This window comes from Colossoma macropomum, unplaced genomic scaffold, assembly GCF_904425465.1.
Source record: "Colossoma macropomum unplaced genomic scaffold, Colossoma_macropomum, whole genome shotgun sequence".
Taxonomy (NCBI): Eukaryota; Metazoa; Chordata; class Actinopteri; order Characiformes; family Serrasalmidae; genus Colossoma; species Colossoma macropomum.
The window spans coordinates 20832940-20855382 of NW_023494798.1; the positions used below are offsets into that span (position 1 = coordinate 20832940).

The 22443-nt window shown below is 38.6% G+C and overlaps 1 protein-coding gene across 3 annotated transcripts; it reads right to left on the reverse strand.

The window, feature by feature from the left end:
• Window positions 1-300: 300 nt before the first annotated feature.
• rbm28 (RNA binding motif protein 28) lies at window positions 301-19362 on the reverse strand. 3 transcript variants are annotated; one of them, XM_036585230.1, is made up of 19 exons: window positions 18933-19362; window positions 17207-17365; window positions 16997-17115; window positions 16735-16810; window positions 16452-16544; window positions 16228-16299; window positions 16050-16140; window positions 15531-15760; window positions 15367-15439; window positions 14189-14298; window positions 13938-14011; window positions 12755-12890; window positions 10430-10494; window positions 10100-10258; window positions 9630-9779; window positions 6218-6292; window positions 2918-3168; window positions 2687-2798; window positions 301-657 (listed from the first exon to the last, which is right to left on the reverse strand). In XM_036585230.1, exons 1-19 carry the CDS (start codon window positions 19048-19050, stop codon window positions 517-519), a joined length of 2304 nt encoding a protein of 767 aa, XP_036441123.1. In that variant the 5' UTR covers window positions 19051-19362; the 3' UTR covers window positions 301-516. The 3 variants fall into 3 exon arrangements, with proteins under 3 accessions (XP_036441123.1, XP_036441121.1, XP_036441122.1); XM_036585228.1 differs by having other exon boundaries at window positions 6191-6292; XM_036585229.1 differs by having other exon boundaries at window positions 6191-6292; window positions 16056-16140; window positions 18933-19358.
• Between the last annotated feature and the right edge of the window lie 3081 nt (window positions 19363-22443).

Genomic DNA, 22443 nt, shown 5'->3' on the forward strand with positions numbered 1-22443 from the left:
TAAATGCAGATCTAAAATAAACGTGTTTTGTCAGGTACCAGACAGCTTAGAATATAAAGAGCAAGTATTTCTCTTTTTCGCAAGAACTAAAATGAATGAAAGAATGACAAAAAAGACGTGTTTAGCTCCAGCAGAGTAAATATTGATCAATTCTCCGGGATGGTAATGTTTGTGAACTCATCTGGGACAATATGATGTAATACTGGTTTGTAAAGTGTAACTTTGAAAGTGGCAGCAGTTTCTCAGATTACATTACATGTTTTGGTCAAAGGGTGAATGATGCCAGTAAACTCATTTTGTTTACCTAAATATTTATTTGCCATAGTTTTATCAACCAGGTAGACAATATTGCTGGTAACGTACCAGAAGGACTGTTCACAAAGAGCAAAATGACTGGTTAAGTAAGAAACAATGACATAACAAAAATCATCTTTCATATAAAATGCATCATTCCAGAGATGCCAAGTAAAACATATTCAGTCCTCCACTAGCATGTGCTCATTCACACACACATTCTCAGCTGAACCATTTGCTCTTTTTGACGAGTGAACCCTTAGAGCTCGAGGCACCCATGAGCTTGTTCTTGTACTGCTCCACCAGGTTTTCAAAGTGGTCCTTGTCTTTGTTCCAGAACTTTTTCTTCACTGGTTTGGCACTCTGAAACAGGACAAAGTTAAAATCACTTTGCTTGGTAGCCAAGACACTAGAATAATTTACTTATCACTTTCTCTATTAATAAAACACATTTCTACACTGCATTCTTCTAATTCTTCAACATATTTCCAGTCTGTTGGAACTGCAATGGGGCTGATACATCAGTTGGCTCATGATATTCAATATTGGCTGAAATTGACGACCTGTGGTTTTGTAAGTTTTGTCAAAAACAAAGCCTATAATTAACGGATAATTCTCAAGAGTTGAGTTGCCCAGTATTTTTCTTTTAAAGTTTATTTATTTTTTTTTAATCAAAATCATTCTGGGTAGCTTCACCCTGAGTGCTACAGTATTAGTATTACTTAAAGTTCATGTGAAGCAGTAATAAAAACGTAATCCGAGTTTGTTGCACAACAGAAAACTCGGCCAAAGTCATCGGCAAATCGCCAAGTACATAAAATTAGATTTCGACATCATGAAAACATAAGCAGTATTCTCTGCTCTGAGATGCTGGGGGCGTGTCCACTGAGGCACTGAAACCACACCCAATCGTGGGAAAGGTACAGCCCTCTCTCAAGACTTGAGCTTTGTATTTGCTGGTGTGTAACTGCAATGCAGCTTCTCTCACACCAATACGACCTAAAAAATGGATGCTCTGTTAGTAGCTTTATTGGACTGTACAGCCACCACAGCCCCTCTTATTTATGCAAGTCAGCAATAGGTACTGACTGGCACAATCTACCCAAGTAAAGTTAGGCTATCGGTAAACAACATGAAACAAAACATTTTGCAATCGAGGGGGAGAAACACTGTGCTCTAGTTTTTCTACTGTTATAGTATTAGGGGAGGGGACATGCTAAGTATGGCGCCAGTGCATCATTAGCCATCATTAACCTAATAATCTGCTAATAACCCGACTAATAGCTTAATCGGAATACAATACAGCCATGTATACACCGCAATCAGAACAGACTAGTCTGACTGAGGCCAATCAGAATACAATTTCTATCCGATTGAACAAGGTGGGTAACCCTGTAAATAATTTGTTAAATAGAAGAATAATAACCATGTAAACACCTGCATTCAGTCTGTTCTGCGCATGTGTCACATCATAGCAAAAGTTTATATCGTTCAACATGGCGGGAGCAGAAACTGGTCTGCAGAGGAGACAAAGTTTATGCTTTGAACTTTAAAAGACGACGATGGGACTGATGTCCAGCTTACGTGTCTCAGAACATGACGTCTTCCTCTCGCCCCTTTTTGATAAGTACATGCGAAGTACGTTTTCCTGGGTCTGCCATAATTTTAAAGCAATAAAAAAAGCAAAAGCACTGTTTACTACTGCTCGTCTCACTCTGACTAGACTCACGAGATGCTCGTTGTCATAGTAACATCTACAGTAAGTGGTACTCTACGCATATGCGTAAATTTGGATTGGATTACTTGTAGTGCGGAGATGGAGATTTCTATCAGACTGAGTAGAGTGTGCATATAAACACCCCAGTCATAATCTATAATCGGAATGTATTCAATCAATCTGGCAAAAATCTTTGCATGTAAACACAGCCATTGAGCCTCAGTTTCAAGCCCGCCCAAAAAATCCTGAACATAAATACGATGAAAAAGTTTAACAGTCTAACTTCACAATTAAGTACTACATAGTGTCACGTCTTTAGAAATTATTTTCTAACATGTAGAACCTGTTTAGAAACAAATCTCTGAATTTACTTTACATGGTCTTTAAGACTGTGACAACAGAGAATTGACAATCTGTCAGTAAAGCACTGTTTACCTTAAAATCTAAAATATGTATGTAAAATTATACTGGCAGATATTATCGGTTATCAGAATTTTTAGCCCCCTTAAAATCAGTATTGACATCAGCCACAAAATTTTCATACCCTACTCTCGACTGAAGCAAAGAAATACCAGTACACCCGTTATTGTGTAAATATAAACTGTGTTACTCAATGACATGCTGAGCTGTAAACACCTATATGGCTACATGTCAGATGCACAAAAATGTGTTCACCTGTTTCTTATTTTGGTTAGGTTTTGCCAGAGAAAACACTTTTCTATCCTTTCTGCTGGGTCCTTTCTTCACCTTCTTGGACTGAACAGGCTGCTTGCCTTTATCCCTTTGCCTGTTCCAGACAGGGAGATGGACACAGGTCAGTCCAGTTTACATGCACAATTCTCACTGTTAATTGAAATTACACTCTTCCTTCAAATTCTAGCAAAGATGGTGAAACCAAATCAGTACCTGATCTTTGGACCTCTGTGTGAAGGCATAGGAAGAACCTTCTGCCGTTTTTTGCCGTCTTGTAGTTCAACATGTTCCACTTCTGGCGTGGTTCTGAAACCTGAGTAGTGACCACTCTGGACTCCCTTTTTATACTCCATGTTTGTCTTGGCCCCACCTGTCTGCTGTGCTGCAGCTTTACCCTTACCAGGAGACTTCTGCTGAGGCTGCTTGCTTCCTCCTTCCTGTTTTCCAGCTTTTAGCGACTGATTCTGTGGATCAGTGGATAATGGAGATTGATTATTTCCATCACCACTTAGAAATCTAAACAGTTAAACTAATACTGTACATATCTAAGGTGTATATTATTAATGCTGCACTTTGAAATAATAATAATTATTATTATTATTATTATTATTATTATTATTATTATTATTATTATTAAGTGCTGTCAAGTCAAGCAAAAATACACTTTGGGTCTATTTCTTTAGTGTACCGCACGTAGCATGCTAGTAGTTTCTATGCAGAAACAGTAGATAAATGCAATGTCTATGCTGTAATATACAATCTAGGCTAATAAACAAATCAACAATCTCTTTTTAACTCTTTGACAGGTTGACTGAAATCCTTTGAGTAAGTTAATGTTGTGAAGATGTAGAGCGACATCACTTGGTAAGAAAGCCAGCAACAGTCACGGCAGTTGGTCAAGATTTTATTGGTGATCTCTTTATGTGATCTATGTAAAGTTTGTTTACGTAATAAACCGACAATACAGACATTAACATAACGTGAAAACGCAACATAAACAGCAACCGCTCTTGCTTTGCAACGCATGTGTTGTGTCTGATGTAAAATTCCAAGCGTCATGGAGTGGTTCTGGAATAACATGCGTGACGTGAGGCATCTGGTGTGAAATGGGTTTAAGTATAATACTCCAGCAGCAAGTAACCTGCGTCACACAAACAACTCTATTGTTCAATGTTGTTCAATATTGTTCAAATGACGTGATGTACTTTTTTTTAAACGAATAAATAAATTAAAATATAAATCAAATGACATGTCTGTTCTAATTCCAAAATTAAAATTTAAGATTGAAATTGAATCTAAAGGCCTTTAAAACTTAAGCTGGGCGATTTATAGTGTGTGTGTGCGTGCGCGCGCGCGTGTGTGTGTGTGCGTGCGCGCGCGCGTGTGTGTGTGTGTGTGTGTGTGTGTGTGTGTGTGTGTGTGTGTGTATATATATATATATATATATATATATATATATATATATATACACACACACACACATACATACATACATACATACACACACACACACATCAAAACATAAAAAACTATTCTTAGATGTATCGCGATGCGGATGTGAACGATTCTGAATCGATTCACAAATGTCAAAAATCGATTTTCTAAATATTTAATTTATACCATAATGTTGACGGAACGCAAAAGGCGGGACTTGCAAATGCGGAAGTGCAGCGCCCGGACAGTCTGTGGCGGCACATAACAAAAACACTACTGGATGAGCGAGAAATCCGAGCGGCTCCCTCTGCATTAAGACAGGTTAGATCAGGAGTCACAACACAAATGATAACATTTTGTCCTTTCAACAAAAAAATCAAACCAACTTGGGAGCCACAACATTTAATGTCCAGTATGTCTAAGTATGTGTTAATGTCCTAGTATAAACTAAACAATATAAACAAAAACGCAGATTTACTTCGCTCTGCTTTAAGCTTTAGCTCAGCTATAGCCGCTTTCCTCCCATCTCCGCCAGAAAACTTTTCCTCAGAAGTAGATCAGTTAAATGTCTCTCAACGTTTGACTGTTTTATGAGGCTGAAGTCGCTTCTTATTCTCCAGCTTCTTGTTCGAATTTTCCTGTTCCACCTTAAATTCTAACTGAGGCGCCGAATGTAAATGCGGCACCATTTAAGGTGGAACGGGAGAATTCGAAAGAGAAGCGACTTCAGCTTTGCCACTTTTTAGTGTTTCACAGTCTCTTGTTGCAGACTAAACGCATCAGGAAACCAACTGCGCTGCTTATAAATGCGAATAACGCATCACTGCTATGTGACCTGCAGTCTGCACGCCGGGTTCTCAGTCGTTGCGAAACAGGGCTTTTGCGCTACGTTGCACACGACCCGTCTAGAAGATATTTTACTAACACAGCGATCCCCCCGTCTCTACAATGAGACCAAAACCGAAGTGATAAAATCACTAAAGAAAACGGGTAGAATAGCTGTAACATGTGCTGCGTGGACAACCATAACCACTGGATCTTATTTCACTGTAACTGTGCATTTTATCGCATTTTAAGCAGCTTCTCGTGCTCCAAACAAGAGCAGTGAATGAGAGCCTTCTAGTTCACTTGCCACATCACTTCCATTTGTTTTATTAAAAAACGTATTGGAAGTAAATTCATTATGGATCATTACAAATACTTTGCTTTAAAAGTACCAAGTCACTTTAAATAACAACACCACCGAGTCACTTCGTCACTTTAAAATGTATATTGTCTCTATATTCTATGTATATTTTGTGTATATTTTGTGTATATTTAATATAATTTGTTTTTTCTTGTATTTTTATTTTTACTTATTTACTTTCTGTAAAGTGATTAGCTGAGCCTCACCACAAGCATTTCAATGCATAAATGTACTGATATGTTGTGCAAGTGACAAATAAACTTGAAACTTGAACTCGAAACTTGAGCTCACACAGTGAGAAAATATAAATGCTATATAGAAAAAAAAGATGCATCGATAATCGTTTTATAATTGCATCGCAGCCCTCTGAATCATAATCGAATCGAATCGTGAGGTGCCTAGAGATTCACACCCCCCAAAAAAAAAAAAAAAAATAAATAAATAAATATATATATATATATGATGTATTAAACCTATAGAAAAAACAATCAAACCATACCAAAAACTACTTAACTATGAGCAAGAAAAAGCTCAAATTTCTGAGCAGAAATACGAGCATGTTTATTTCTCTGGTTTAAGCAGACTTCTCTTACCACATTATCTGTCATGCAGAAATGGGTAAATGGAGAAAGGAGCAGCAGATATTGATTAAAAAGAAAGTGGCACAGCAAAGTGGCTCTTTTTTTAAACATATATAAGCCAACATGCCCTCACAATACTATCAAAAGGCAATGACTACAGGGTGAAATCTGATAACAGAATTTCGCACACAAGCAATACAAGTCCACCCTGTAGGGCTAGATCCAACATGGTGGGTTCTTTTAGATGCAAATGCTGATAATGATACTGCTGAAAATCACGCTCACCTTCTCAGCCCCAGAGTCAAGTTTTACCTTGCTCTTCTGCAATCGCATGGCCTTCAGCTTTAACTTCCTGGTGTCCTCCAAAGAGAACTCCACGATGGGCCTCTGGACAGATCACCAGGACACGCCGGACATTCATGCAAAGGAAAGACATCATTCCATAAAGCACACTCATACTGTACATGTGAAGACATCATTTCAGCAAGAAAACACATCACCAACACTGTTGCGACAGTCCAGCTGTGGTTCCAGGACAAACAGTCTTCCTCATTAGTTTAGCAAATGAGACATGATGAGAAAGTGCCAAGGGTAACGATTCACCTTGTTCTCAAGAAGTTACTTCAACAGAGAGGAAAAAAAAAAACAGGGGAATGTTTGGGTTTGTGTAATGTGTCGATCAGACTGATAAGGGCATAAATAAACTGACTTCTGAGAAAATGTCTCAATTGCGAACACACCTTCTGTTCAGAGAAATGACCCATACAGTTACAGATTAGCAAGCAAGCAGAGAACAAATTTTCAATGTAGGATATAGTTGCACCACTCTGGGAAATAGCCTGGATGCTATTTAAAAAATACGATGTGCCAAGCATTTCTTGTCTGAACAGCTAAATAAATATATATTCCACTCATGCGTATTTCATAAATATCATATTGTGGGTGTGTGACCTCACTGATGTGACAGAAAGAGGGGAAAAATCAGAGGCAGGAAAAACCTCAAAAAGACTCACCTCTAAACCTCTACAAGACTGTAGATCAGCATAGCTAAAAGCTACACACACCACAGAACATGTTCGATATTGGTTTTCACTCGAAAGCTAGGTTTATACCTGATGGACTGTAACTGCCGCGGAGGTATGTTCGCTAAAATACACAAGCGCGGCTTGTGTGGCGTGGCAGCACATCTGCGTGCACCTGAATCTGAAGGCAGATTTGCTGTGCAGGTTAGATTATTGAATGAGACCTCTATCAATTAGGGCTGGACGATTAATCGAAAAGTAATCGAAACCAACATTCAGAACCTCTAACCGACATAATCTAATGTTGATTATTTCATTTTTTTTTTTAATGTGTTAATCCTTTCCCCACTTTGTGTGTTCACATACTGTCCCCCTTAAAAACTTACTACCGCGCATGTAGTCACGTGACTCCACCATGTCCACTCTGCAACATGGAAGCTAAGGCTATGTTCACAAAGCAGGTAAAAGTGTCCCAAATCTGATTTTCTCACCAAATCAAATGTTTTTTGTTTGGCTGTTTACAAAATCTTTTAAATGTGATCTGTATGCGACTTTAGAGGTAAACAATCATGACTATGAACAAACACCAGTCGCTCCTGGAGCTTTCAGTTTCATCTTCGCCAGCATCACAGGAGCGAACATGAAGCTTCACTAACTGACAGCTGGGCTCATCACCCAGAATTTGTTCGAGCCCGCTGTATTGGTTCGCGTCCTCGGATTCCTCAGATTTTGCTTTCAGGCTTTTAACTGTTCTTTGACGCTGCAGCCTCGCTCTCCTCCGGCCGCGTTCGGACATTTCTTTTAAAATCTCTTCAAACACGGAAGTATTTTGGATAATTGGATAAATTATGATGAATGTCGAGTTGGATTGACGTAAAAGTCGCGTGAATTCCGATCTGGCTGTTGAGACGATTTACATTAAGATATGCAGAACAAATTTACAGCACAAACCTTGTCAGTGAACTATGAGGGGAAAAAAAAACAAACAAACAAAATAATAATCGATTAATTGATCGTAATTGAGGTAAAATAAACAATTAATCGTGATATTGATTTGAGGTCATATTGCCCAGCACTACTATCAATACACTTAAATGAGAGATGTGCCTACTAGGAAGGTGTGCGACACACTACTGCAGAAGTATAATTCAGGCTTAACTACACTTACTCAAGTCAGTCAGAGTCAAACGGGTACCCCACGGTTTGGGTCTGTGGTAGAGGTGGGTGATATGGCAAAAATATTATATCACAATTTTCTAAATTTTTCATGATACATGATATGCATCACAACATTTTGTTTAATAAAGTTGTAACAGACAAAATACAACCTGTAGTGCCACAAAAAAATAAAATAAAATAATAACAATAAGAATAATAAGAATAATAATAATAATCCATTTTATCCATTTTTTTTACAAACTGGATAAACCATATTCAGTTAAACAGGCCTAATTATGTTTTTTTTTTTTTAATTATGCAGTTGGTCAGAGTTCTTTTAACTACTGACAATATCCATCATATGCTCAGAAAAGTATACTGTGACATAATCTATCATGATAAGGATAACATATCATCATATTGCCCACCTCTAGTCTGCAGCCTGCTTGCTAAGCTGGTGTTAAGTTAGCTGATCAGGCTACAGGTCCAAAACACCACAGAACAGGTTTAATTCAGCCTTTCTATCCTTTCAGTGCTAGGAGCTCAACTTCAGATTTGAATCATCAACTAAATTTGTGTTGGCGCTTTCGTTAGCAAATGTAGTTGACCAGCCAAGACAAGTTTGATGAATAGGAGACTAAAGTAGCTTGCACGGTCAAATTGTACACCTAATATCACACCAAATCGGCGCTGAATGTTTAAGTAACATCACATAGACTCGCGTATTTGACTTCTGACACTGTATGACATACTGGTATCTACAACAACAGAGAAAACTTTGTCCACTTACATTTGTAAATTTTATAATAGATAATGCTATGTAGAGCTGCCATTAATGACTGCTTTTCTATCGATTAATCTATCGACTATTTTACCGATTAGTCAATTAATCTTAACATTTTCCTCCAAAAATTCTAATTATGACATTTCCTAAACAAAGAAATAGGCATAAAATAATTGCAGAAATAAAATAATTAGATAAGGAACATCTTATCAATTCCAATGCGAACATTAATAAACATGAATAGACAACACTTTTGGTGGTTTTGCTTTTTCTGGCAGTCTATCATTCAGAATATCGCCTGTATGTTTCCTTCTTAGGTGCTTGTGCGCTGTGCAAGTGATATGCCATTGAAACTTTGCAGTGTACAAACCACCTTTTTGTTTTGTGCTAATTTGACATACTCTCACATCTTGAGTCTTTGGAAACTTTTAGAAACCTCTTTTGCCACAGAGTCGGATGCTGCAGCTGCCATGATTGAAGTGTTTAAGAAATCAAAAAGGTAAACTCAAAAATAATAATAAAAAAAATAGTGTCAGTTTAAAATATTGATGTCAACACATTTTCAGCATTGATGTCATCGACTACATCAACTTACGGCTGCCGCCCTTATGGCATGCAACGTAGCTTCAGAAACCACATAAGCATGTCAATTTTAGATGACCTAATTATACTGTAGCAATGCATTTTTCCACTACCTGCTATAAATGAAAGCGAAGCATTAGTGCATAGAAAATTACATGACCTTGAGCACCAGGCTGACCTTGTTAGCACTGAAGATGTTGGGGTTGTTGTTAAGGTGACGCAGGGCCTGGAGGGCATGCTCGTGCTCCTTAAACTCCACAAAGCCATAACCTAGCGACTTCCCCATTACCTGACCACGCACTGGCTTCCTGTCATACATCACATGACACTGAGAGAGAGAGAAAGAGAGTGCAAAAGGAGTAAGTCTTTATTTTCATAAATATACATCTGGGTAAAACAAAACCAGCACTGATGATTGCTAACAAAGTCTATGGGCTCATAAAACTCAGTTCATAAACCTGTGTTGTGCCAGCTTAAACTGGTACTGCCATCTAGTGTTGATGCAAGAAAACAGTGGACCACACTGCTGCATTCGTTGAGTGACACTCTGGGGTCTTGATCCAGTGTTTCAGATGTTAACTAAATCAAAGACTGATTATCAACATGTTTGATGAGGAACCTGTGTGTGTGTGAGATGGACCTTTGTACCTCAGTAATCCGGACCCGCTTGCCTCCCCCTGCAGCGGAGAGGCAGAGCCGGAGGAGACGTTGGCGGTCTACGCTCTTAGGCAGATTATGAACACACAACCGTGTCTGGGACACAAAGATGTTGACATCCTTCAACTTCGCTCTCTTCAGCTCCTCAAACTGATGAACGCACACACAGAACAACCACAATGCTTAAAAACAGGTGATAATAATCATTTGCAGGGCTGCTTATAGCAAGTGTATTAAAAGATTTTTGGTTCAGCATAGAAACTGCACAAAACCCATAGCTTTGATATTATGTAGTATTTCATAAGAGTTGGCTCAACTTACCCTTGTCCTCTTTGCCATATCAAAATCAGACACTCCTTCTGCTGCTTTGGTTCCAGCTCGAATCACTGGATGTAGAGAAAAAAATGAGGAGAAAAGACAGAAGCAACAGTGGTTTACATGAGTAAAAATTACAAATGCACTGATAAGGAATTTCTGGGCCTATGATGATATATAATAATTAAAGAATGTTCAGTAAAAAATAAAAAAATAGATCAGACAAGACATGTCTTGTGCTCAAAGTTTGCTTATTTAGTTTTGCGCTGGAGCTACAAGACTAATGTAACTAACGTACACAAGAAGTTAGTCACCCAAATCGTGATTTCTGTTGATTCCTTTTATAAACAACTGATAATACTGAATTATAGGGGTGGGAATCTCTAGGCACCTCACGATTCGATTCGATTACGATTCAGAGGGCTGCGATGTGATTATAAAACGATTATCGATCCATCTCGATGCATCTTTTTTTTCTATACATGATTTCTATTTTCTTACTGTCTGAGGACTTTATAGTTTTAAAAAAAAGTATTTGTAATGATCCATAATGCATTTATGTCCAATATCTTTTATTAATAAAACAAATGAAAGTGATGTGGCAAGTGAACTAGAAGGCTCTCATTCACTGCTCTTGTTTGGAGACGCTGCCGCCACTCTTCTGCGATAAAATGCACTGTTACGGTGAAATAAGATAAGTGGTAATGGATGACCACGCGGCACATTATATACTCTTTAGGGATTTCATTACTTCGGTTTTGGTTTCGTGATGGGGGGGCGCGAAAGACTGCAGGTCACCTAGCAACGAGGTTTTGCCGAGCTAGTAGCGAACGAAAAAGGAAAAGAGAAAGACAGACGAACATTTGGAGACGAATGGACTTATTCGCATTTATAAGCAGCGCAGTTGGTTTCCTGGTACGTTAAATCTGCAACGAGAGACTGTCAAACACTAACTAAAAGATGCGAAGCTGCGAAGATGAAGTCGCTTCTCTAATTTTCCCGTTCCACCTTAAATGGTGCCGCTTTTACATTCGGCGCCTCAGTCAGAATTTAAGGTGGAACCGGAAAGTTCAGCAAGAAGCTGGAGAATAAGAAGCGACTTCAGCCTCGTAAAACAGCCGAAAGCTGAGAGACATTTTACAAGAAACTATTCAACTTTTGAGGAAAAGTTTTTTGGCAGAGATGGAAGAAAAGCAGCTATACCTGAAGTTTAAAGCAGAGTAGAGTATGTCCGCGTTTTCGTTTATATTTTTAGCCTAAACTAGCACATTATCACATACTGGACATAAATGTTGTGGCTCCCAAGGTGGTTTGATTTTTGTTGAAAGGACAAAATGGCTCTTCTTATCATTTGTGTTGTGACTCCTGACCTGACCTGGCTTTTAATGCAGAGGGAACCGGTCGGATTTCTCCCTCATCCGGTTGCGTTTTTGTTATGTGCCGCCACAGACTGTCCGGGCGCCGCACTTACCCACTTCCAAGTATTTAGAAAATCGATTTTTGACATTTATGAATCGCCCACGTCTGCATCGCAATGCATCTAAGAATCGATTTTGTCCCGCATAAAAATAGTAAAACATATCACAAATGTAATCGAGCATCTATATGACTACATGCAAAGGGAACCAGATTTTGCAGGGGGAGTCAAAACTCGAAAATGGGTGATGACAACGTTTGGCTAAAATTTTGTGCACTTTTATAGTTTTCAGTAAGTCATACTAATTATTTTAATCCACATCAACAAGTCTGTGCAACCTGAATGAAGACCTGGATGCATTTTGAGCAGGTTAAGTCACGTTTTGGGAATGTATTTATTAATCTGGGTGACTACTGGCTTCTAGCATCCATTATCAACATCAGCCTTGTAAGTCTAGCGCTAATCTAAAGAACCAGAATTTGGACATCAACAGATCAACTACATTTGAATTAAGTGAAAATGTGTTCACACTATAATTCATGTAAGATGTGCAGTGACTCAAAGATGCTAGCTGCTATCGTTAGGTGTCTTAATATTCTTTCGACTACACAGAACAGATTTGATTCAATTCAAATGCTGAATTACATTAACACTGTATATAATCTTCAGTGATCCTCTTTGCTCTACATGTTACAAATTCTGCAGTTCTGTTGTCCTCTGCTGAAACCAAAATGGATACTGATGACTACATTTTCCCTCATCTGCAAATAACACATCAGTGCACTACTAGTAAAAATGTCATGGTTAATACAGAGCTCTACGATGATGTGCTGTTGGCAGTCATCCTGAAACAGCAGTGTTAAAGGCTACTTCTTAGTCACTGGGCTGTAGAGTGCATTACTGGTTTCACTCACAGCCTTCTCTGGCAAGGTAGAGGTTCCTGGAGCCTTTGTGAGTTTTCACTTTCTTGGTCTTCAGTTTGGCAGCGTCATCTCTGCTCACTGCCAACACAATATTCAGCTTCCTCCCATCAACCCTCACTCCACCTGTCTGGAACACAAAGAACATGACTTAGCCAGAATTCAGCACATGAACCCAGCCGGTGCCAGAACCGCTCAGATCAGCTGTGGTCCAACACGGTTGCAACACACATTTTTTTAAATTTGTAATACTTTAAGGCTACGACACAGCAAAAAATAATACCACTTCCACCACATTATGCACACACTTCAATACGACATGAATTTGTGTGTATTTAGTGACTGGTTAAAAACACGGATAGACCTATATGCTTTAAAAACTGCTATACCTGCACAATTTAGGCAATATTATACTACTCTGCCAAATAATACTACAATAAACCTTTTTTTTTTAATATGTGCACAATAAGACACTATGGACTGATATGTCCATATATCTCTTTTAAGCTGGCTTTTTCTGAATGACCACTTCTTAGTGTGCTTTATATGGTCAGATCTGACTGGCCTTCATTAAAGTGAAAATACATTTTTCATATGTGCATAATGCACTCTGACCTGATAGCTTTGTTTTATTTGACTACTTACCCAAAATAATTATTCTATAGGGTCATGAATATACTACGACTTAATGCTTATATGACACACGCTATGACATAATGCTCTAAAATGCCAAAGCACCTGCTCCTTTGTCTTGGTTTTGAACACTATGTTTCTGCTAACGCTGGATTAAAGCCAGACGATAAAGCAAACTGTTTCCACAATAGTCTCATTTTCAACCAGTCACAACTTGTGGGTGAAAAACCTTGTGGGAGTGTATTTACAAAATAGTTTTGATAGCAGAAAACAAAAGTTATATCCATGTATGGCACCTCAACAACAGAGGAGTAAAAAGAGTGCAAAAAGAAGCTAAAGTTTAGAACTGGACCAGGCTTATTTTATCTGATGCCTGACTTACTAAAAATGATAAGACATTTCTAAACTTAAGACCTATAATAATAATAAAAAAAATGTGTTACCTATTTATGACCCTCAATTTTCAGTTTACTTTAAGAATTTTATAAGACTTCTTAAGGATTGGCAGGAACTCTGTATCAAAAGTAAATTAATACAAACTCACCTCAGAGTCATTCTGTGCTGCTGCTAGGCATTTCTCTGCTGCCTCTTTAGATTTGAACTGCACAAAGGCACAGCCTGGACATACAACAAGAGACAGTAAGGAAGACAAACAGAGGTTAGCTTAACAGCGTAGCAAACAGTTTGGGACAATCTAGACAAGAATCTCTAACCGAGTATGAAACTGTGTTTTTCAGGTTTTTAGTGCAGATACAAGAGGTAGATGTAAAAACTCTGCAAGAGAGCAGCACTAACCTTTTGAATGTCCCGTTTCAGGATGTAGTACCACCCGCACATAGTTCAGTTCTCCAAACTGTAAGAGAATTTCTTCTATCCCTTCCTCCTCCGAGTCAAATGACAGGTTTCTGAAGGGAAAGATAAAAGAAGAGAAATAAATAGAAAAGGAGAGAGAATCAGAGAGAAAGAGAGAGAGGTTTCTCCTTAAACACCGGACACAAAGCAATGTGGAATTTGACACTGCATAGCAAGTGGAGGTGTCTTTAGTTATACTCCAAACCATGCAAATGCAAAAATGGATAGAAATCTTATTCACTAACTGTCAGAGCAACAGCACACATACATGTGTTTAAATAATAATAATAATAATAATAATGATGATGATAATATTAATGATAATATTAATAATAATGAGGTCTGGAAAAAAAAAACATTATTTAAACCGCATTCTCAGCTACAGACGCTCTAAACGTATTACATTTTTACAACACATAAGCGTGCTAACCATGGTCCTGTAGAACCCTATAATTTTAGTGTAAATTTAGTATTTTCACTGCTCCAGCACACCTGATCAAACTTCTCGGTGAACTAACAAAATCTTCCAGAGTTAAAGTGAGTCTGTGAGAGCAGGAAAACACTAAAATATGCAAGAAACGAATATTCTAGCACCAACTAAGCCTCTCTGAATAAGATTGTCTACTAAAAACATAAACATTTTCATCTACTGAAAACCAGACCTAAGTGGAAAACACATTATTTCCTAAAAGATTTTTTTCTCCTGTATTCTGCTGTTCTTGCTGCAATTAACATTTTGAATCTACTTTACAGCAATCTGTTTACATCCATGTTTGCATTTCATTGCAACGAATAAAGACTATTTAGAACTAATTATTGCCGAATCGTGGCTATGATGGCCACAATGGTTTGTTTGCCGCAGGTCTGTTTGCGGTTTTGTCAATCACTTGTCCCTATAAAAAATGGTTTGGTTGTTTTGCATGTCCATCAAATATCCCCTTCCTGTCGACGCAGGCGGTTCCTCGTCACATTTACTGATGAAACTAGACTCTGAATTTACGCAGAAGTTGGGCTTGTGAGACTATTAAAACTCAGTTAGTTACAGGTGCGTGGAACAAACTCTTTGACTCTGATTGCTAGATTGTTGTGGATTCTTACTTGGCATAGGTGTTTACTGATACCTGATAAAAACAGTTCTTCCCTCATTCACATCTGAAGGAAGGGAGTTCTTTGCTTTCTTTTTCTTCCGTTGAGCTGGAGAAAGACATAAACAAACCATTAAAATATAAGCAAAAAAACAAACAGATTGTCAAGGATATTGTATTTCTTAAGGAATAAACCATACCATTTTCATCATCGTCGTCAGCATCATCACTGTCATCATCGTCGTCGTCATCATCATCATCATCATCATCATCGTCGTCATCTGATGCAGGGCAACTGTTATCACTGTCTGCCTGCTGAGATTCACCACCATTCTCTTCACCTTCACTGTCTTTATGGTCCTCATCTTCATCCTCATCATCCTCTGATGGAGACTCACTCTGCTCATCCTCCTCTTGCTGTGCTTTGGATCTGGCCATAAAACACTATTTATCAGACAACTGGGCTGTCATTCATTCACATATCTCCAAAAGCAGTGATGCACTGCAAACTTTCTGAAGCGACAAAATTGGACAGTGTCAACAGCAACAGGGATGATGCTAGGAGTACTAAAGACCATCTGCAAAGCACATCAGGAAATTAGACACAACAATAAAAAAAAAAAAAACACACACACACACACACAACACTCTCATAACTCTCACACACTCATAAATGTAACACTTGTGTTACAGTTTTGTAACTGAGCAAAAATACATGCTTGTACTTTTTCGCCGGAGGCTCATCCTCTACGTCTGAGTCTTCACCGACTCCTGCTTCCTTTGAACTCTCGTTTTTGTCCTTTCCACTCACTGCAACATCCAAACTGTACTCAGTTTCACATTTAAAAAGGTTAGTTAACATCTGCATTGAGCAAAACAATGAAAATGATTGTGTACCTGATGCTGCTCCTAACTGAGTAGTCACAAACTTGTCTTTAGCCACAGCCCAGTCTACAGCAATCTGCCTATCTGTGGAAAGTGGGAATGAAGAAAAAGGATGATGTTATACTAGAGAACTAAACTGGAGACAAACAGTGAAGTCAGACTAGAGAGTTCTGATAAAGGCATTACTTTAATAGTGACAACAGGGAGGGGGCATTTTAGCAGGGAGAAAGACTCACCTTTAATTTCTTTCAGGTTCATATCTGCTAGTGCTTTTCCTGCTTCAAGCATGTTTTTAAACTGGACAAAAGCGAAGCCTCGTTTCTTCCCATCTGCAAAAAAAATAGTACATTGTACAGCCACCTTTTTGCAGCCAGACACTGCTGCCTGAGTTCAGTAAATCATGACAATCATGACAGTAAATCTATCAAGAACATGAATGGCTGTTAAAATCAACAACAGCAGTAGATCACCACACCACTGCTGCTAAAATCTGTCCCAGCTTTGGACCTTGAGTTTTACCTGGTTTTAAAGGGATATTGACATCCAGGACTGTCCCAAATTTTGAGAAAGCTTCCTTGAGCTCAGCTTCAGAACACTGAAAAAGCAGACAAAGCCACAAATTAAACTATGAACAATCTTGGTGGAACACAAAGATAATGTAAAACATTCACCATTTCACCAAATAATCTATTTAAAGTGGGAAAAGACTACCAATGTATGTTAATTCCACAAAAGCTAATGTAAAATCTGGTAGGAATGTTATCTGCTCATATCCACTTACTTTAAAACTAAGATTTCTGATTATAAGCCTGGCCTTCATCTTATTCTTCTTTACGCCTTTAGCCTTTTGATGACTTTTCTTTTCTGGTGCTTCCTTGGGACTTTCTGTTTCTTGCAGATCTGCGTAAATATTACAAAAGACATTAGACTCCAGTTTAACATAAGAACTAAAAGAAAAAGTACACGTGTGACCACTACACATAATGCATACCTTTATTTTCTTTTCTTTTCTTTTTATCACGAAGCTTTTTCTTTGCCAACACTACAGATATTTTGTGTCCATCATACTTATTTATTTCTTTCAGTGCTCTTTCGGCATCCTCTCCCATGGCATATGTAACGTATCCAATTCCACGGCATTTTTCTGAATCTGATGGGAAGAAAGACAGAGGACATAAAGCACATTCACTATCCAGGAGGAACACCTTTTTCTCATCTGGTAAAAAAGCATTTCCTGCCATGTCACTTCCATTCTTCATCTTTAAACCATATATAACTTTAGTACACTCTTTAACACTTGCTTTGAATAGCGCTCTATAACTGCTAACTTGATCATAATTTCATTTGTATTTATGTCTTTTTCCACTTATGCTGAATATCTGCTTGTTATTTTATCAGAGAGCCAATCAACTATAACTATCATGAATAATTATCATGTTTGTCATTCAGCATCAGTATTCACTGTGCTGACATCATCATTGTGGGTGTGGTCATAATTTGAAATTAGCCTGATTCCACCAAGAACAGGGTTAGTGGACTGACAAACCAATACTTTTCTTATTCATAAAAATATAAAAGCAGGAAAAATCAAATAAAGAATTTCCTTTGCATTGTTAAAAGACAATTTATAGGCCAGTGAAGAGCAACAGATATATAATGAATTATATTTGCTTGACAAAGTGGGTTTTAAGCACCTTTTCTAAATATCATTTAGAAAATGGTAAAATGGTTTTAGGTAAATTTAAGACATGTTTAATGTCATAGTGCTACATATGTTCATTTTTTCTAATTACAATTTTTAAAGCTAACGTGACCAATAATATGTGACAGTTCAATCAATGTATTCAAGCTAGGATATCTAATAACAGGCCTACCCATGTATTTATATAAGATGTTTGTAGGTATCAACATTAGGTTTCTAATGGTAGCCTGCCTTACTGACGTTGTGGTGTGGTGAAAAGATGTCTGCAGACATTAACTCTGAACAAGTGTAGCTGACTTGGGTCCATACATGCTTTACATTAATAAGCTCCTGTGTGGAATCATGTTGCATATAAACCTGTCTCAGCAACACTTAACACAGAATTTGTCAGAAATGAGCATCTTAACCAGAACAGATGGGGAAAGGCAGACAGGACAGACAGACAAAAGTCAGCATAAAGGAAGACAAGAGTCAAAAACTGCAAATGGATTAATGGAGAGACAGCAGAAGGAAAGAAGTTAGCAAAGGTGTAAACAGAGACTGGAGGAACGTCAGCCGCACTTTCTTGTGAGAGCATGGAATCTGCTGAAGTCTTCCTTTTAAAATAACTTATTTTTTAAATAAAGAAGTCAGTGTCGTTTGTAGTTGTTTAGATATATATATATATATATATATATATATATATTTTATCTATGTAGGCCACCACTGCACTGACAGTAGACAACTAAGCTTTTTTTAATACGCCTATAACACTGTCCACTTAATCTGATCATTTTAAATGAAAGATGGTGCCTGAGCTCCGGAGTCTGTAAGACTTAAATGACTATTCAATACAGTTGTAGCACATTCAGATTTGCGAGGTGTGTGAAAACGCACAAAATACATCAGCATATAGCTTTTATCATGTACCCTTTGCTAAAAATGCTCCACTTTCGCTAGGCTCACCCCCTCATCATGGTCCCCACACCAGAATGCAGCTACACTCCCCAAGATCACCTGAACTGACTGAACTTACCTTTATCTTTGACCACGAAGCAGCGCTTCACAGGTCCCACTTCAGAGAACAGCTCCTCCAGACGCTCACTGCTCGCCGAGGCGGGCAAGTTCGACACAAATAAGGTCGCTGCTGACATTCTGCTCAGATTAACACGGACTTTATTAAAACTGCAGACCACTCAGAAAAGCCGGACCCCTCCGAGCTGAACTTCACAAGTTTCTTAACCTGGCTCGCTAACGGCGGGCCGGCTACAGCGGCCAGCCAGCCAAAGTGCCTCGCTCTGCTGAGTGCACTGCTTAAATGCAAATCAGACCGTTTTGGAAACAAATATAACAGGTAGGTTTGGTGTCAAAATCCGTCCACAGCGCTGACCGTAAACAGTCACGTTTTCTTACAAGGCTGACATGTTTTGTCCGAGCGGAAGTCATCATCCGCTTACTTCTTTTTCACGTCAGATGGGCGAGTGCGTGCAAAACAGCGCCACTCATAGGACTGGAGGACAGACCAACGTAAGATATAGGACTCGTCCTACTTGGACTTTTCCGCCCCGTCCCAAACCGCATACTAGCACACTAAATAGTGTGTGAAAATAGCGCATATACCATTAGAAGTGCATTCATTAGCGTAGTGTGTGAAGTACAGAAGTGTGGTTTGGGACGCGGCGATATGTCTGGTCTTATAAAGACGGATGACAAAAAAGGCAACGTGTAAATTTGTTGTCTTAATGTGGATTTTTCAACAGATGCACCTTCTTCATAACTGACCAGAAAACTAGCATTGAGAAAAAAACAGGGAAAAGCGATGAGCTGTGAATCTGAAAGTTCTCAAGTTCTCTCAGTCCTCACAGATTTGACAGTAATAGTGTGCCACCAGTAATGTCACTGTTCAGACGTCATGGCATATACATATGAACATTGAGTGATCTGTGTCATGTTTCCTATGTCCACAGTTTCAGTCTCTTCCAGCTCCCAGCACACCAGAGTCTGGTATTCAATGTCTGACAGTAGTGCTTCAAGACGTTTTTTACGATAATATTATATGCATCACAATATTTAGTTTTCCTGAGGTTTGATAAACATTGCTTTGAAACCACTGACCATAAAATTCTTACAAATAGACTTGAGAACTGGGTTGGACTCACAGGAACAATCCTAAAATGGTTCAGTTCATGCCTGCAAGGTAGAAACTACTTTGTCAAAATAGGAAATAATGTTTCTGAGAGCGTGCCAGTGATCTGTGGTGTCCCCCAGGGTTTGGTTCTTGGGCCATCTCTTATTTAATTCAAACATGCTTCCTCTTGGCCAAATCCTACAACGCTATGGAATATCTTACCACAGCTATGCAAATGATACTCAGATTTACCTGGCCCTCTCCCCAAACAACCATGGTCCCCTTGACTCACTTTGTAAGCGCCTTAAGCACATCACTAACTGCATGGGATAAAACCTTCTGTAGTTGAATAAAGATAAAACAGAAACTACTTTATTTTGCAATAGCAATGAGAGGCACAGACTAGCTGCTAATCTGGATTCGAAAAACCTAAAATCTAAAGAACCTGGGTGTACGAATGGTCTCAGCTGATCTCAGTTTTAGCAGTTATGTCAAAGCAGTTACTAAAAAAGCATTTTATCACCGTAGGAATATTAACAAGATAGAGCTGGGCGATATGGCCAAAAACGTTACCACGATAAGCAAAATTCATATCATTCGATATTGATACATATTACGATAAATGTCAAATCATTATTTCTTTCATGTTTGAAGGCTGATTTTGCTCCTGGGTGGTTAATTGTGGTTTTAAACTATCACTTATGGTCCGATCATGACAAACACTCGGCAAACAGTGGAACATTTCACAAATCTGTCATGGGAGAGTGGGAGAAAGTTTCTGAACTGTTTTTATCAGCTGGAAAAGCACAGCTGCAATTTTTGTATTAGTCATAATTTAAGAAAGAAAACATTATTTTTAGCTGTCTGGTGACGAGCACTTGGCTATCCCGTTACAAATGTTAAACAAGTGGCCAACAACAGTGCTAAACTCTTTAGTTTCTCAACAACGTCAGCTCGGTTCGGTAGGTCACTGCTGTCACTCCTACCACATCCATGTCAGAGCATATCACAGTATTCAGACACCAGCTAGCGACGACTGGGTTTCTCTATGCTATCGTAGTAGTTTAAGGGGTGAACCGCAAAATATCTGACGTTCGCTGTGTAAAAGCATTATCTGCAGTGTGAATCTCTCACAGCAGCCAAACAGAGTCCTCCTTTTAGGTATGTTTAAACTGAAAGCGGTGATTTTGTGTCTTGTTTGATCTACCGTATCAATTCACCGTGTTGTGCCGGAGCGCTGGAGCGCTGCTTCAATTAGCCAGCAGCTAAAAACAGCTAGCCTGGAAAGATAGCGCTCTCCCGCTCTCCAATGCCTCACAGCTTCCTCAGTTTACTTTCGTTTAAATCAGTGCTGTAACTCACATTAACCCACTTCTTTCTTTCACTTTCGTTGCTCGGGAATGCACTAATACTAAAATATGACGGTTTGGCGCTGTAACACGGCGCTGCAGACGTCATTTAACACCGCTAAAGTTGTTAGGATGCACGGAAAGTTCACCGTAGGACAGTACAGTTACGTCACTTATCTCGTCACTCAGACTCGGTGACAGGAGAACAGATCGCCGGTCGCTCCACTCAAACAGGGAATGTATAACTCCACGTTTCAGCCGTGTATATTTGTAAGTATATTTGGCGACCCTTTTTTTTACTCGTGGCCCCCTCCCTCTCAAATCAAGTCGAAAAAATCGGAGGTGCGCCCTCTCCTGACGACAGCAGAGTAGTGTCGCTTTCCTTGCAATAGACAGCGCCACCAGGGCTTTCGCTAAAACGTGGGAGTGTGAGAATGGTGTATTATATCGAAAAATTATCAAACCTGTCTTATCGCTCTATCGAGGAAAAGTAATATCGCGATACTTATCGTTATCATTTTATCGCCCAACCCTATAACAAGATTAGAGATTTTCTGACTAAACCAGACCTGGAGAAACTCATTCATGCCTTTATTTCTAGCAGGATTAATTACTGTAATGGTCTCCTAACTGGACTAGCAGCATTTAGCTAGTATGTTGCTACTAAATGGAACCAGTTGAATCTGGGCTGTAAACATTCATTTTTAAGCAGGCTTTCAGCTCAGTTTAAAACAGTTAGCCCTACTGCACTTCACAAGCATCACCTTCACTGAATGTGCACTTTTCACCACAATTTCCAACCTAATTTACTGAGTCTTTCCCAGCTCAAAGTGCTTTTACAAATTGGCAAACAAATAACAATAGATAAAACACACAGCAAAAATAAGCAAAAATAAACCACTCTACCCAAGGGGCATAAAGCAAAGAAGGTCATATAAATAAAAGAATAAATAAATAAATAAAGCATAAAACAATTTAAAGAATCATAAATAGAATTGATAATATGAATAAATGAACAAATAATAACAGCATGTTGCTAAATATAAGCTACATTAAAAATGAATTTTTTA

What these genes read in the sequence shown, in the direction of transcription:
- rbm28 (XM_036585228.1), bottom strand. Translation starts at nt 19,050, where the DNA reads ATGTCAGCAGCGACCTTATTTGTGTCGAACTTGCCCGCCTCGGCGAGC. An exon ending in GAAAAGAAAAGAAAATAAAG is followed by an intron (nt 17,116 to 17,206) that starts GTATGCATTATG and finishes ATATTTACGCAG; the next exon opens with ATCTGCAAGAAACAGAAAGT. An exon ending in GGAAGAACTGTTTTTATCAG is followed by an intron (nt 14,299 to 15,366) that starts GTATCAGTAAAC and finishes CTTTCCCTTCAG; the next exon opens with AAACCTGTCATTTGACTCGG.